At 40.4% G+C, this 16326-nt stretch overlaps 1 protein-coding gene across 2 annotated transcripts in view; it reads right to left on the reverse strand.

Annotated features, from left to right (window-relative positions):
- NCAM2 (neural cell adhesion molecule 2) overlaps positions 1–13175 on the reverse strand; it is a 286120-nt gene extending 272945 nt beyond the window's left edge. For both annotated transcript variants that reach the window (XM_071563032.1, XM_071563041.1), the window contains exon 1: positions 13015–13175. In XM_071563032.1, coding sequence (XP_071419133.1) covers positions 13015–13066 — 52 coding nt within the window. In that variant the 5' untranslated portion in view covers positions 13067–13175. The remainder of the gene's footprint in view (positions 1–13014) is intronic.
- Positions 13176–16326: the final 3151 nt, after the last annotated feature.

The following is a 16326-nucleotide window of genomic DNA, read 5'->3' on the forward strand; positions in this document are numbered from 1 at the left end:
TCTGAGGATTACTACATTTCATGCTGAGAATTCCTCAGACATCTTCCAAAGACAAGTATACAGAAACAATTTTCGACTTCCTCAATAACACTGAACAGATAATTATGGAGAATGCATTTTTTGTAGAGGATGAAAAGAATGATATTCTCTGATCTGCAGAAACTATTTCTGAAGTAAAAACTAGAAAGTCTCCATTCCCTTCTGCCCTTCTTTAGTCTCACTCTCTAGGCTAACAAAGATGCCACTTCTATCAGTTGTAACAGATGTTGTGATGTGACTGCTTATACATCTGACATTGAATAGCACGACTTTTAAAAATAGCAGATACTGTAATAACAAAAAGCAAAACAAACAAAACCCCCAAACCAACAATTAAAACAACAATTTATTTTTTTCTTTTCTTTCTACTTGTAATCACCACCAAATCACATACTGAATTTTTCAATTGAAACAGCCCTTTTTTTTTTCCAAGTTGTAAACTGACCACCTGTGTTAGCACATGTAAGAGACTGGAATTGAGAGTTTTACCATAGAAATATTTTCCTCTGTATCATCATACCTCAAAACTTCAGTTTAGATAACACAGTTACGTTGCACAACACACATGAAGGGAAACATTACTAAAGAAAAGAAATTCTGCCAGAAGGGTGTCAGGCAAAAACTCAGAGTTAACTCAATGAATCTGTGCAAATTAACTCATATTTTACTTCTTGTAAGACAGGAGAATCAAAAACGAATAAATAAAACATAAAACAAAACAAGCCAACAGATCTTCAGCTAGTTAGGAATTAAACCTTACACAAAGATATTACATGAACAATTAAACTCAGACTGACAATACAAATGTGGGGGTTTGTCCAGAAGAGTTTACTGTGAAAACTAGCTTTTGCTTCACTATGCAGTTTTCCCTAAAAACTGCTTAGAAAGCTCATATTCTCATTCTTTTTTCCTGTTTCAGTAATTCTTTGTGCATGTACAGCTTTTTTTAGGACTGAATTTCAGAAAAATCTCAGGTAACAGAACTTTAAGAGTATGGCTTGTCTTCCAGTGAAACTTTGTGTGATGCTTTCCTTAGCAAAGAAATTTTCCATGGGAATGGTTGCAAAGCATTGGAATAGACTTCCTAGGGAAGTGGTGGAGTTACCATGCCTGGAAGAATTCAAAAAAACATGTGGATGTGACACCTAAGGACACGGTTTAGTGGTAAATGTGGTGATGGTGCAGGGTTGATGTAAAAGACCTTTAGGATCATTGAGTCGAACCATCTTTACCATTCTATGATTCAATTGGAACACCCTGGACTACGAAACCAGATTTTTATGTTTTTAACAGCTCCACCCACCATTAAAAAAAAAGCCAAAAAAATAGAGACAAAACCTGAAAACGATAAAAAACAAAACAAACAAAAAAACCACCACCACAAAAAAAAAAAGACCAAGAAGGAATTTTTCTTTGAGGAAAACATGCACCATCAACAAATACTTGATGTTCCTCCTTCCTGCTGCTGTAGTTTCCCCTCTTTCCCCATTACAATACTGGGATTTTTTCTGATCAAACATTCATGAACGTAGTTAGAAAACTCATTATGTCATTTTCCTAGGTAAAAATAGAGCAGAAATGGGCTTTTCTATAGTTTGACAGATAAAGATGTACTCCTTTAATACTTGCAGGTTACATGTGTAGTTATGAACAGGGAAGTTTTTTCTTCATTTTCAGTCTTTCATTGACTTAAGTGTAAACAGATTGTGGAAAAACCTTCCAGGATGCTATTCAGTGAGCTTCAGAATCTGGAAAATCTGCCACACATGTATTTAAGGTGCAATAAAGCAATAGCAACATTCAATAAGGTAAGATTTATTCAAAATAACTTTTATAGTATTTACATGATACTAAAGTCAATGGCTTCAGTTAGCTATCCTGTTTTAAAGCAGGTACAGGAAAACAGATATCAGAATTCCATCTAACAGCAAAAAGACTTTTCTCTTGAAAAGGAGTATTTCTGAGTTTGTTTAATTGTAGTTATTTTGTTTTTCTTTTTTACTGAGATCTTGAGTAGCTAGAAATGCAAAATACATGATTCATAGGAAAGTATTTCTTTTCATTACTATTTTTACAGGAAACAATGGTTTCCCCAACCAGATCTGATCTTTTATGTAGCAGATAAAGTGTTCATTCATGCACCTAGGACTGAAATTAAAAAAGAAAAGGCTATCAGAGTGTGGCACATAAAGGGCTGCACAGAATGAAGCAGGTGATCCCTGAGGTTTTAGAATACAGATAAGATTCTTTTGACTTATACTCATGTTTGCAAACCATACAGAAAAAGTGAATATAGGAATAAAATTGTTTTAAAAATTAGCAGCATGTAAGAAAATCAGGCATTAAGAATTGAAGCCCATTACCATGACACTAAACAGACATCTGTAAATTTACTTGAAGGAATGGTAAAATCAGATTAAGTCAACCATGCGTTTTGGAGAACTGTACAAAAAGCACCACTTTAGAGTTCTCAAACTCAGCAACATATATTCAAGTATGTACACAGGCTGTATAACCCAAAGACATTCATAAAAATGTAATGCAGAGGTGCTGGGGGGGAATATTTTGACTAAATGCTAAAAGCTATTGAACCCAGTGTGTGGAACTGCCATAAACTGGCACAAATCCTTTGAACATCTCATCACTCAGACAGCACACTTACAGACCTGCCGGCATGACCTGAATACTGAACGTCTGAAGAACAATTTTGACCAGTGTCACAAAGCCACAGACAAAGAACACATAAGTAAATCAAAACTCTCTAAAAGGCAAATAAAACTGAATCAACGAAATTTTATACTGAATGTTAAACACAGCTACAAACTGAGCTGCAACAACTAAGTGACCATAAAGATTGATCACAACTTTTGCATATGTTCCCAGAGGGAGAAAATGAAATCAGCAGCTTACAATATTACAATGTGTCTTTGGATTTATTGTTAGAGAACACAGAAAAATATCCTTTTCATCTCTTGTGCTATCTTAACCTGACACACCAGAACATCCTTTTAGTTTCCAGTTCTTCCATGCTCTTGCATTAGTCCCACACTTTTTCAGCACTACTTTATAAACATACCCACTACTTAAATATACATGGAGGTAGAGCCTGATTTTCTATTCTTCACTAAATCAGAATTCCCACATACTCATGTGGGAGTTATACAACTCCTGAAAGCTTCAATCAGACCCTGAAAGGTGCAATCAAGTACAACCCCTGAAACAGTACTCCTGGCACATGGGACTCCCATCGACTCCAATGGGAGTTCCATGGCTGCAGGGTGTGCACAGTTCTGCCAGCAGAACTCATCTCAGGTAACACTGTTTTCTTAAAATAAAAGAAAACATAAGTCTGGAGATGTAGCATTCATATTATGCCACAGACAGTGTTCACTGTGAAAGTCACTAGTTTTTGTTTAGCTCTGAAGTTAGAGAGTTATTCCCATATACAGAAAGCACAAGAGGACATGAAAAATTGCATTATGTATTCCTGATGACATGGCCCAGTTGAGTATAACTCACTTTAGATTTCAAGATAAGACAAGATTTACAAAATTTGAATTCAGAAACAAAAAAAGTAAAAACACAAAATAGAAAGAAACCAAACCAAAGACTATTGTGAAATACAGATGCCTCATAGAAAAATCATTCAAGTCCTTAGCAAAAAACCCACAAGGTTTCAACATTGTGCAATGTTGTCTTTGTAATTCTCACTATAGCTATAAAAAAAAAATATACCAAATAAATGCAAAGTAATCACTTAGGGCTGAATTTTTTAAGAACTGATGTGGCCTCACTTCAAGTACTGTAAGTAGTTTTGGGTGCCACAATATCACAATTACATTTCATCAGGGAGCATCTAAAGCAGGGCAGCAAAGATGGAGAAAGACCTTGAGGGGAAGCCATATGAGGAGCAGCTGAGGTCACTTGATCTGTTCAGCCTGGAGGAGACTGAGGGGAGACTTCACTGCAGTTATGACATCCTCCTGAGGGGAAGAGGAGGGGCAGGCACTGATTTCTTCTCTGTGGAGACCAGCAACAGGACCCGAGGGAATGGCCTCACGTTGTGTCAGGGGAGGTTTAGGTTGGATATTAGGAAGAGGTTCTTCACCCAGAAGGTGCAACACGTTCCCCAAGGCAGTGGTCATAGCATGAAGCCTGACAGAGTTCAAGAAGCATTTGGACAATGCTCTCAGGCACGTGGTGTGATTCTGGAGGCTGTTCTGTGCCAGGAGCTGGACTCAATGACCATTGTGGGTCCCTTCCAACTCAGGATATTCTATGAGTGTCTGCTGTCTGACACCATCAATGAATGAGAAATGTAGTTATATTTTCCAGAACACATAATTCGGTAATTTGAAGATTATTTTCCCCCAATATCTTGATGGCCTTTATATGTAGAATGTCTTAGAAGCACATTGCTTGAAGGGACTTCCTGGGTTAGGGTTTAGGCACCCATTAACTATAAATCTTTAATAAATTAATAAAGAACCTCCTAAAAATAATAATATTTCCTCCCCCTTGTTCTTATGCTCCAGAGTCACTACCTTTTTGGCCAGAAATTAATTTTCATCCTGACAGGTTTTTTTGTAACCCATCACTCATACATCATCCTTTCAAGTACCTCTGCACTCCCTATGTGTTCATCCCTGGCAATCATCTTTCTAGCAATCAAACTCTCTCTCAGCATTTACTTCACCAGGGTACCTGTTCAAACAGTTTAACTCTCATCCCCTTGCAAGGCAGAACTTACCACACTGATTACAGTGCAAAAGAGATACTTAGGAACAAGGAGGGTATTTTACTACTGGCCTGATGCAGATTAGCTTAAAATTCAAGGTCTTATGATGACCATTTGCTAAATTATGATAACCATTACCAAAAGGCTTGGGAAATAAAATGCTTAAAAAAATTAAGGAACCGAACACAAAACAAAAAAAGTGTAATTAAATCACTCAAAAGCCCATGAAAATATCATGTAGCTCAGAGTCTGTCACATACGAGACAGGCAACTTCTCTGTTGCACGCAATTATGAATGTTATGGAAGACTCAAGTAAGGAACTACTCCATTACTTACAACATAGTAATTAAGGGTCTGAACAAGATTTCTTTTTTCAGAATTCTTTTTCTTTTGTGTAATCTGTTGATACAATACACCAAGTAGATCAAAGTATCAGCATATTTAAGAACAAATTCATGCCACAAAGATCTGCCAAAATCATTAAGGAAGATCACACAGGTCCAATATATCCCTGATCCTTGTAGGTGCACTGACAGAAGTATCACACTTTTCTCATTCTGTATCCTTGTGACTCCTGCTTTGAGTCTCTGTTGAGGTCACTGGAGTACATCAATCTCTTTTCTCATCCAGTATGCTCAATAGTTTATGATATGTTCAAGAACATTTTAAAAATGCTATGTGATGTTACTACTGATAACTGACCTTTGGTACATGTAACATGTCCTCCTTTTCTACTCTCTTCCCCAAATGCTGGATCTGTAGTTTGTTTTCCTTTGACTAATTAAAATATCAGTGACATAATATTAACATTACACTATTGCAGTTTGCTCATATATTTCCTGTTATAATAGAGAAAAAAATTCATTCTGTTGTTAGTACAAAAAACTACTCATAGCAAGAAGCAAAATTACCTCTCCCCTCTGGTTTATATCTATCTGTGGCACATCCATACACTGTTTTATGTGTTTCTGGGTTTAAATACTTCATTATTTTAAGCACAGACCTGAATTCATGCAAGCCAAATTCAGCTGCAGTACAAAGGTCTACAAAGTTAATGTGTTTGAAATTGCTTGCAGCTTGACTGAATCTGGTGCAACGTGTTTTAGTAGCAAGAAAATTGATGGCAATGAGTGTTTTAAAACTGAATCCATAGTATGCTCCAAATGGCATCTCTTGGGCAAAGCGATGAGGACAGAAACTTCTTGTATGATTTCCAAGCATGAATTTCAGATCTTACCAAACAACTGGTATTGTTACTTAGGCTACAACTGCAATGTAAACATTAGCTAACTGGAAAGGTCATTTTGAAAAGAAACATTTCATTCATATCCTTGTAAGTTATTAATGTGCTAAAGGGCTGAACATTGCTGAATTCCAAAGTTATTCATCAGCCTTTGTCTGCTGTTTAGCAAAACTACTCAGGTAATTGGAACATCAAATAAAAACAATTGCACACTCAAAAGTCACAAGAAAAAATTAAGTAGGAGTAAAAATACAGCTGGGTAAAAGGAAAACAAGCCACTTGTACTTCCTTCTCATTTCTTTTTTTTCCCCCCCCTCAAAGAGAGCCACTACATCTTAAATGAACATAAATTAACATATCAATGATCTATGCTTTTTATGGAAACCTGGTTCTTTAAGGAAGTTGTATAGTACTTGGATAAGAGGAAATTTATTTCAGTAATGATAGGCAGGGCTACTGAAGAAGCTGACTAAACTTCCATAGTACTACTACATGTTGTTTCACAATTTTATCTGGATGCTATCCATCCTCAAACTGGCCATTTCAGGTAATATTTTGTTTGGATCATGGAAACTGCAGCAAATAACACCACTGGTTAATAGATATCCAGACTTATCCAAATTATTTGTTCAAATAGGTTTTTAAAAGACTTGATTATTTCATCTATTTGCAATACTCCTTATATAACACATTAAAGAATGGGTGAAACCAAATTACTGTATTTCTTTTTCTTTTCCGAAAGAGGCAGAAAGTAGGTAAAACATTTCAGCAGGTATTTGGTTTAACTTTTTTTAGCAGTGTTCCTAAACAGGCAAAAACTATGTAATGAATTTTTAGTTGATGCACTTCTCTGTTTCCTTCCAAAATTAACATACTTGAGACAGTAAAATAATTGCTTTTAAAGAACTAGTTCCGTTTGTCTCATGCAAATACAAACTTAAGTCAATGGAAATTCTCTTCTGACAAGAATTAGTACAGTTTTATTACAATCATAGAATGGTTTGGTTTGGAAGGGACCTTAAAGATCATCAAATTTCAACAACCCCCCACTGTGGAGAGGGACACCTTCCACAAGGCTGCATGATCCCTATCCAACCCAGCCTTGAACACTTCCAGGGATGGGGCATCCACAACTTCTCTGGGAAACCTTTGTTCCAGTGCTTCACCAATGACAATGCTCATAGCCTTCATGTTTAAGAATTAAATTATAATTATCTCCTTCTGTAGTAGATCTTAAATTTGGATTTGTAGTTCAAGCTATTACTCCAATGCATTCATTAATGATCCAGGTGCTAACACACAAAAGCAAAGAAAAATTCTGTTAATCATAATTTCGTAAGTCATAACAGCAGCATAAATGAACAGTATTGCCCATCTCACGCTATTTCAAAAATGAAAGCTGATTACCTCCTGCCATTTGAAGAGATGTTTTCCCATACTCCACTGAACACACTGAAGTCAACTGATTCCTGCTCAGTGTGAGCGTCTGGATTAGTGCAGCTAACAGTGCTTCCACAGAACTACTCAAATGCAGGTCATTCAAAGGCTTTGGGGTCTGCTTAGACAAGGTTTTCTAAAATGTAGACCTGTGTACACACACATCTCCTTTGTTTCCTTTCCCTGTAACTTTAAAGTAGCACTTACACGGTTTCTTTTCCAGGATTTTAATATCAAAAGCTGTCACCACAAACAGCTGTAACCAGACAAAATTACTCTCCATGGTTTTGTTCTTTTTCTATTGCCTTCTTCTATTCCTTTCATTCAATAAGAGGTAGATTCTAAGCTCATCTACAGCAGAACAAATCAGAAAACATCTTCTCCAATTAATATCACCAGTCGAGATAAATAATATAAAAAAATTAGCCACATAGCAAATACCTTGGTACCCTTATTATTGAGGACATCCAATTCAAGATGTTATGGCATAACACAAAGCAGCTGAAGAGTACCTGGCTATTTTAAAGTAACTCTTTATTTTCATGATCCCCTTTAAAATTTATACAAATCCATACAAACACAGTATTAAGAGAAATGGAGCTACAAAAGCAGTAAAAAAGATTTTACTAAAGAACACAGATTTATTTCACTGAAGCTGGACATCCTCAGATTCTTGAAGTAACAGCAAGTAGTGCTCTGAATGGTCTATTTAATATTAAAATCTATTCTGAGTTTTCAGCTAGTTACCAAAAATTGAATTGTAGCCAAATATCTAAACTAGAAAGGAATTAAATACACTAAGGGGAAAAGCTAAATACCAGGTCAGAATTAGGTCATTATTAATTGCTTAGGTCAAAATAAAAAGTGATGATGAGATATAACAGATACCAATAGGCCTGGCTCTAATCTATCGGACTCCAATGAGCCTCCGGATTTGAGCATGTCAGGATATCAGTAAGTTTTCTCTCCTATTTCCGAATTTCAAGAGACATTAAAGATAAGACTCAAATGACCTGTGACATGGAGAACTTCAGGATACACTTCATTAAGTGTATTGCCCTTATTTTATAATGCAAATGTGAGTGTTAAAAAGAAAAAAAAAAGACCAAATAAAATATCTGACTTTAGTTGGTGTAAACTATTTAAAATATTATTGAGTATTATCCAGATTCTTTACCTGAAGAAGTCTACGTCCTACCCTTTCCACAACAGATTTTCAACTCACAGACACAAATTACAGTGTAGCTAAAATGTGTTTCCCAAAATGTCATATTAACTAGACTCAATTGCACTAGAATCAAATGGCATGTGCCAAATGTAAGTGGGGGATTACTGGAGTAAAGTGAAAGAAAATCAGTAAGTAAACATGAATCACTTGGGAAAGGTGCCTCAAAGCAAAGGTCAGTGAAAGGCCAAACAAATACAGTATTTGTTCTCAATATACTTGTGGAGAAGATGGCCATAAAAGGTAAATCCTACATAAACTAGTCCTAACAAACCAGTCATTTCCATACATTAAAAAAAAGAGAACTAAAATGTTTTGTACTGTAAGAGAAAGTCCAAATAATGGTACTCAACCTCCTAGAAAAGACTTTAAAGCTCTATATCTATGCCTTTATCATTCACGTATTTCATGATTTAGAGCCACTGCAAATGATAAAAATATCTCTAGCTCCATTTTGTCTGGGACTGCATGAAACAAAACTCTCTACATATTTCTCAACTAGCTCTTCTTAAGTCAATGTTTCAGAACACCTCATCAGTCAACGTGTATTTTCAGACAGTTTGAATTTCATATTCACCTGAAGAGGTGTAACGTAGCCTAAAACAGAAAATCAAACATTTCTTTTGTGCATGAATTGTTGTTTTGTTTCTTTGTTGGGGTTTTTTTGTTTTGTTTTGAAGGGTGGAAAGAAGGGAAGAAAGTAGACATATTTTAATCTTAATGCAGTTGTATAAATCAACTGGTAGCAGAAAACAATGGTTAGCTGAAGTCTCAGGATACGTTTCAGATTTCAGTATATGATCAGAGTAAAATATTAGTTTCACTTAATCTAGTAGAGAAACTCACTATTTTCAAAAGTTCCAAATTTCATGGATTCAGTATGCAAAAAGCAGAAAGAGGCAGGATTCCAGACTGCACTGTGGTGAATAAGACACACATGCTGGCATCTCCCTTGGGGGATGTTCCTTATTAACAAACAGTCTCTTATAAGCACTTGTACAGAGAAACTCTTCAGGAAAAACAAGAAGAAGCTCAGTATCAAAGCAGTGAAAAGAGGAAACTTAAAGCACAACAACTGAACAAGTGCTCACTCCTCTGAATCTCCTGGATGAGCACAAAATAGATTAAATTCTACAAGCAAAACATATCCTACTACAACTTAAAAATTTGTCAACTTAACAAAATGTGTATTATGCAGACTGATGAAAGAAATAGGATTCTGCAGTCTGGGAAAATGTCCATTTCATCCACTTTAAGTCAGTGTCCCCAGACACTGGTAAAAACCAATGAAGCTTTTTCTGAGTGTTGTATCTCCACTTATCTTAAAAGGCAGATTTACAGAGTGGAGTATGATTTTCTATTGGTTTGGGGTATGTGTGGGGGGGAAGGGGGGTCCTGTGGGTATGTTTTGTTTCTTTTTTTTTATTAAAGCAAAGCTAATTAAATTTGAGCCTCCACACTGGATGAACTGTCTGGACAGTTTTGAAAGGTTAAGAAAAAATCCTTTTGTTTTAGTGTAATAACATTGTCAGTTAAACTCCTCCCCAGTGATGAAATGAAGAGAGGGAATATTTGGCACTGGTAGATAATTATGACATTCATAAGCTCTTAAGTGAAGGGGTTGGGGCAGGGAGTACATGTCTGCAGCTTATTTTCAAACTGCTCTGATTTTCTGGGATGGAAAAAAATACAGCACCATGCCCTCTCTCCAGTCTTAAACACCAGCATTTCCAAAGAAAATGCTTTAGTCATTCTTCATAAAAACTACTGCAAGCTCTATTCTTCAAAATATAAATCCTCAACCTAAGACTTTCCACATTTCCAAAGCAAATGAGCCAAATCTGATTACTGGCTTCTTCCTAATGATCCACACTATTTCTATTTAACATCAAAAAGTCCTAATTATCATTTAATACTTGCATAATAATGCTTTTCTTAAAAAAAAGGCAACCTTCAAAAACACCACAATCTTCAATTGATGATGTAAGTGTTCCCCACCACTGCATTCCCACAAAATAGATAAATCCCAAGAGTTTATGGAATAGCCTCTCAAATAATTTGATTCACTTCAAGAAATTCTCTAGATTACTCCAAGGAGGTATTGAAAATTAGTAAAAAAGTACAATAAACCACTTACCACAATGATACCTAGTAAAAATAATAACACACACACACTCCCACCACTTGAGAATTTTCCTCTCTCCTAGCAACGTAAATGGGGATATTTTCCATATGCAGATGTTCTCCCTCTCACATTTACTATGCCCTGCTGTGGATGAAGGCTGCACGTTCCTATTTCTACAGCCAGTTCAAAAATCTCACTCTTCCCCTGCCAATAGAATTTGCTCCCTCTAATAAAACCGAAATTAAAATAAGCAGTTTCTTAAAATTGAGAGCAAGTTACTATCAGTATTACATTATTCAGATTTCCTCTTCTTTCCATTCCCTCCCCCCCTGTATCTATCCTCCTATAATTCTGAAAGCTCATCTTAATAGCATCTATAATTTCACTCCATTATTTATCTCCTGACATTTGTGATAGTAAGATACCAAAACTATGCAATCCTCCTACGATACAGCAATCACACTTCACAGAGTCGCTTTCCACCGTTTCTCTGTTGGAGGAGGTACAGAGCACATCTCCACGCACATTATTACACACAGGTAGATCAATGCAAAACCTGGAGGAAGCTTTCCCGTTCCTTCTCTGCCATCCCAGCACTGGCTATGCTAAAAAGCCTCCGAACTGTTTCTAGATCGCTGCTCACCGAGACACCTCTAGAGCACACCCCAAAACGGCAAAGGCACGGGAAGCATTTATAGAGAAATTGAGAGCATCTGGTGGCTCTTCTCTACTTATCTCCGAGAGAAAACACCTGGACGGTACGAGCTTTAGCCCTGAACGCATTGAGGGAGACCTTCCCAGCTACAGCCTTAATACCCCAAGACATAACGCCCGCCCCCTTCATCCCGTCCTCAAGCGCAATAGATCACACTGCCCAGTCACAAGACACCGTGTAGGGCCTGGGTGACACGTGCAGCCCCCAGGTGCCACCTCCAGCCCCTTCCGGCCCACCCCGAGACCCGCGGCGGGGGCGAGTCCGCCCCGTCCCGGGGCTCTGCGCGGAGCCGCCGTGGAGCTCTGCCGCCCCCTGGCGCCCGGCGGCGGCACGGCGGCCCGGGGCCGGTCCCCGCCGCTCCCGCGGACACCCGGCTGGGGGGTTCGGCTTTGGGAGGCTTTGACTACTCCGCTAAAACCTCCCTAGGAAGACGGGCCGCCGCCCACCCCCTCAGGTGCAGGGAATGTAGCCTCGCTCCGGGCACCTGGCGCGGGGGGAACGGGGCCAGGTGCGGCTCAGAGCCCCGGGCGAGCGCCGGGAACTTGCCCGAACAGTTTCCAAACACGGCGATGGTTATCCCTCACCGAGGGGCTTCGCCCCTCCTGGCGGCTCTTCCCCTCTCCGTCTCCTCAAGTAATCACGTAGGTGACATCCAAAATAAGCAAATACATAAATAGATACATAGATATTTCAGCCCCGCCAAAAAAGAAAAAAAAAAAAAAACAAGCGAAAAACCCTCGTTTGCACTGCAACCGTCGAGTCCGCGGTTCTCGAAGGACTGTATGTGTGTGTATATGTATATACATATATATATATGTACATGTGTATGCAAAGGGCGAACTGTGCCCGGAGGCGCCAACCCGGCGCGCCCCGTGCCCGCACACAGCTGTCCCCGCTCCGCACCCGCGCACAGCCCCGCCAGCGCCCACCCCGAGCCCCCCGGCTCGGTGTCCCGGCAGAGCGCCGGGAAGCGTCTTCGGGAGAGGAGGAATCCCGACAGGTAGACTTAAGGTCAGGTTTCTCATGGGCTCTACCGCCAGCACTTCTCCCTGCTCCTATAAACGAAGTCCGCGCTGCCTTCCCCGCGGACAGCCGCGGATTTAAAACCACGGTCTCTGGTAGCTACATTTTTTTAAAAACGCTTCACGTCCCTCCCACATTTATCGCGCAAAAAAAAAGGGGCTGAGCCCCATGCCAAGCATCTAAGTACACTTAACACCTTGCAGCTTTTTTCCTCTTTTTCCTCATAAATGACACCTCTTGAAGTCTTAAAAAAAAAAAAAAAAAAGAAGGCGGGCGATGAAGCAAGTTTTAGGTTCTTCTTAATTTTCTTAATTTGGTTCCAGGAAAATGCATTGCTTTATTTTTTTTTCTATATTTCTTTGCCGTTAATCGGAGCGAGCGGACAGCATAGGTAAGAAAAATAATTAATTAAAAAAGGAAATTTAAAAAAAAAAAAAAAAGGAAGGAAAAAAGTGGCCCCGCTCCTACCTTGCCCGCCAGTGAGGAGCAATCCGAGCAGGTAGAGAGGCAGGAGGCTCATGTTCAGGAGCTCGCGCCGGCGGACAGTTCCAAGTTGCAGGATGCTCGGTCAGCCCAGGCAAACTCCGCTGCTGCTGCTGCCGTTGCCGCCCGCACAGCCCCGCACCCGCGGAGCGCCGCTCGCCAAGTGATGGCCGCGCCTCCCCGCGCCGCGCTATATCGGCGGGGCCGGGCCGCGCCGCCGCGCAGGGGGCGGGAGCTCGGCGGGCCAGCCGATCCCTCCGCCGCACTCGGAGCTTCACATCACCGACGAGCGGCAGTGCCGAGATTCCTCCGCCACTCTGAGAGGCGTCAGAAGGCTCAGAGCATCCTTTTCCGCACTACTCCCTGCATCCCTCCCTGCACCTCCGCCCTCCCGTCCGCAGCCCCCCAGCGGGGTAAGGCAGTTCCATCGCCTCGCCACTGCGGCCCCTCGGAGCCTGCTCCGCTCGCTTATCGCTGAAGGGACACAGCCGGCAACGGAGAGCCGGCGTCTTGGCGGAGAATCCCACTGGGAAGCCTCCAGCATCCCGGGCCGGGAGAACCCGAGAGCGGCGCTTCGGCTGCGTGCACGAGGGAGGGACGCGCCAGGGGGCTGGGGTGTCCCTGGCATTAGTATCCCCTTTTCCCGCGGGAGCGGCCGGTCCGCAGCCTTCCTGGGGGCTGCGCAGGGCGCGGCGGTGCCCCCAACTCTGCCCGCGGGCGGTGACGCGCCGCAGCGCCCGTGGGAAGCGGTACCGCCGAGAATCGCCCGTACGGGTGCGCCTGTAACTAATCCCCGATGGGTTTGTGCCTGTTCATTCACTTGTCTAGGAATTCACTTGCTTTGGCTTCAGTTATTAGTCCAGAGGGGAAAAAACACCTTTGCCATTCCCGGCTGTGTGAAATAAAACTGATAAAAATAAATTGCTTACCGTTTTGATGCCTCGGTGCTGTCTCGCTGACGATCTTGCATTGTAAGGGAAAAAAAAAACCACAACATGCATAAAGAGGTGTTTGGGTTTGGGGTTTGGTTGGTTGGCTGGTTGGTTGGTTGGCTGGTTGGTTGGTTGGCTGGTTGGTTGGTTGGTTGTGTTTTTTTTGTCCAGCTTAACTTTTAAGAGGTAGTTTTTTTGAGAGGGGTTAATTAAGCAATGGTCTCCTAAGCAGCTTTCGTAAATCTGTCGCTTTACCACCTGTATGATACATGGAAGGAGATAGAAGTGGATTTATATTAATGTGAAGCAGCAATGACAGTAGTTAATACAGGATTAATCCAAATTAACACATTCCTAACATGTTTTTCTAACCCTTCCTTTGCCCTTTTCAAGTGGATTTGAGGAGGAAGACGTAGAGAAGTCCCTTTGCAGCAAACTAATATGAATGACATGATAGGTATCTTCCACTTGACTCTGCACTGTAGTCTTACAAAATTATGAAATATGGGAAGAAGAAATGATGTAGTCAGAACTTTGTGGGAAGAACAGATAGGTGATAAAACCCTAAGTCCTCCCCCAGAGGATGATGTAGGACACTTGGGAACATGTACAGAAAATGCTGGTAAAAGGGAGGCTGAGAGCTTTGTGCCTTTGGTTGGTTAATCAATATCACATAAATCAGAACCATATTGCTCATCTACACACCACATGGTCCTGCTCTGAAATAAAGATTTTTGTAACCTAGTATAAAATGAACAGATTCATATATATTTAAGTGGGAATTGAACTGTTATTCCTCATACAGTTTTGGAAATCCAAAATATGGCAGCTTAAAAGCCTTACAGGTGAGAACTGGATTTATATTTAGGAGCTGCTTTGCTTCTGAATGTCGTGAGAGTTCTTTGATTTCAGAAACCTTTGGCAGGGGCCTTCAGTGTAGGTTCAGGAAAGCACAATAAAGAACATTTTTGATGAAGGACTTTTCCCAGGTAAGAAGGTTCCATCAGCCCTAGTACCCAGCTACAGAAATAGCCATGATTAATAAACTAATACATAAAGATGATAGAAACAAATATTAGATAAAAACCTTAAAAAGAAATATGGACCTTACTGGGACAAAACACAAGAAACCTTCACTTTGAAGTGGATAAGATGCCAAATTTATCAAATTTATCTTTGGTTTTAATGTCTTGTAACATTTCCTTCCAGCAGAAGTGAAATCAATAGAGAAAATAAAAGCCGGGTTAATAAATAAAACCAAATAACTTGAACACATACCTTAGCATCTATTACAGTCAGGGCCAGAAGCACCTTGATTGGCAGAGGTGCACAGGTGCAAGGAATGGAACCCACATACAGTAAGATGCCCCACCACAACACAATAAAGAAGCCAGCAGGAAGTTCCTTGCCCCACAAGAATTAAACACAACAGAAAGGATGATGCTATCACAAGTTTGCTGATTAGAAATTATGAATATGATGAGAATTTCACCACCAGTCTCAGATCTGAGTGGCTAGCTCTTGATGGCTGTTGACTGAAGGAGAACAAAAAATTAAATGATTTCCAGAACACTACATCTGTGAAGGCACCAATAGCAATTTATTAAGGGAAACTCGGGGTTATAAAGGGTTCTGGGGGGAAGGTTCTGGAACTTGGATGGGACTGGGTAAAAGCAGGAACAGAGTGTGTAACTAGGGAAACCAGATAGCAAATGGAACAACGATTCACCAAAGGCCAATGGGAAAACATTGGGCAAAGGCAGGAAAGCTAACCAATAGGAATCTAGTGATCAGGGCAAAGGCAGAAAAAGGGTAGAGGGGGAAGAAGGCAACATGGAGGACAAACTGGGATAAGGACTATAAGGGGAAAAACATAGGAGGAATAGCATGAGGGGAAAACCGCAAACAGGAGTAACAATAAACTTGCAAAACTGGAAACGGTGCAATAAACTCAACAAACTAAACTTCTGTGGTAAAAGTCCTCAGTCTCATCAGGGTTTCTGGTGCAGTTTGTTCTACAGATAGTGCTGCTGCCAGTTGCATTCTCCCACAGCTCTTGCTCATTTGAAATGGGATGAGAATGCTCTGCTTCCAAACAGGATTCCTTGTCCTGAGAGGTCTGCCTCATTACTTGCCTGAAGCAGTCATCAGAGCCCAGCACATAGACATGTCTGGCTACAGGATTTGGAGAAATCTGTTTTCAGTCCAGCTTCTCCAGCAAAAGAGGAACACACACTTTGCTGCTCTGAGTCAATGGAGGAAACCAACAAAAGATGAATATAAACCTCAAAGATAATCCCATTCTTGTAGTATGACTGTGAAATACAGAGACCTCACTGAAGGAAGAGGCAGCAGCTGGTTTGCT

Source organism: Pithys albifrons, chromosome 1 (assembly GCF_047495875.1).
Source record: "Pithys albifrons albifrons isolate INPA30051 chromosome 1, PitAlb_v1, whole genome shotgun sequence".
NCBI classification, from domain to species: domain Eukaryota; kingdom Metazoa; phylum Chordata; class Aves; order Passeriformes; family Thamnophilidae; genus Pithys; species Pithys albifrons.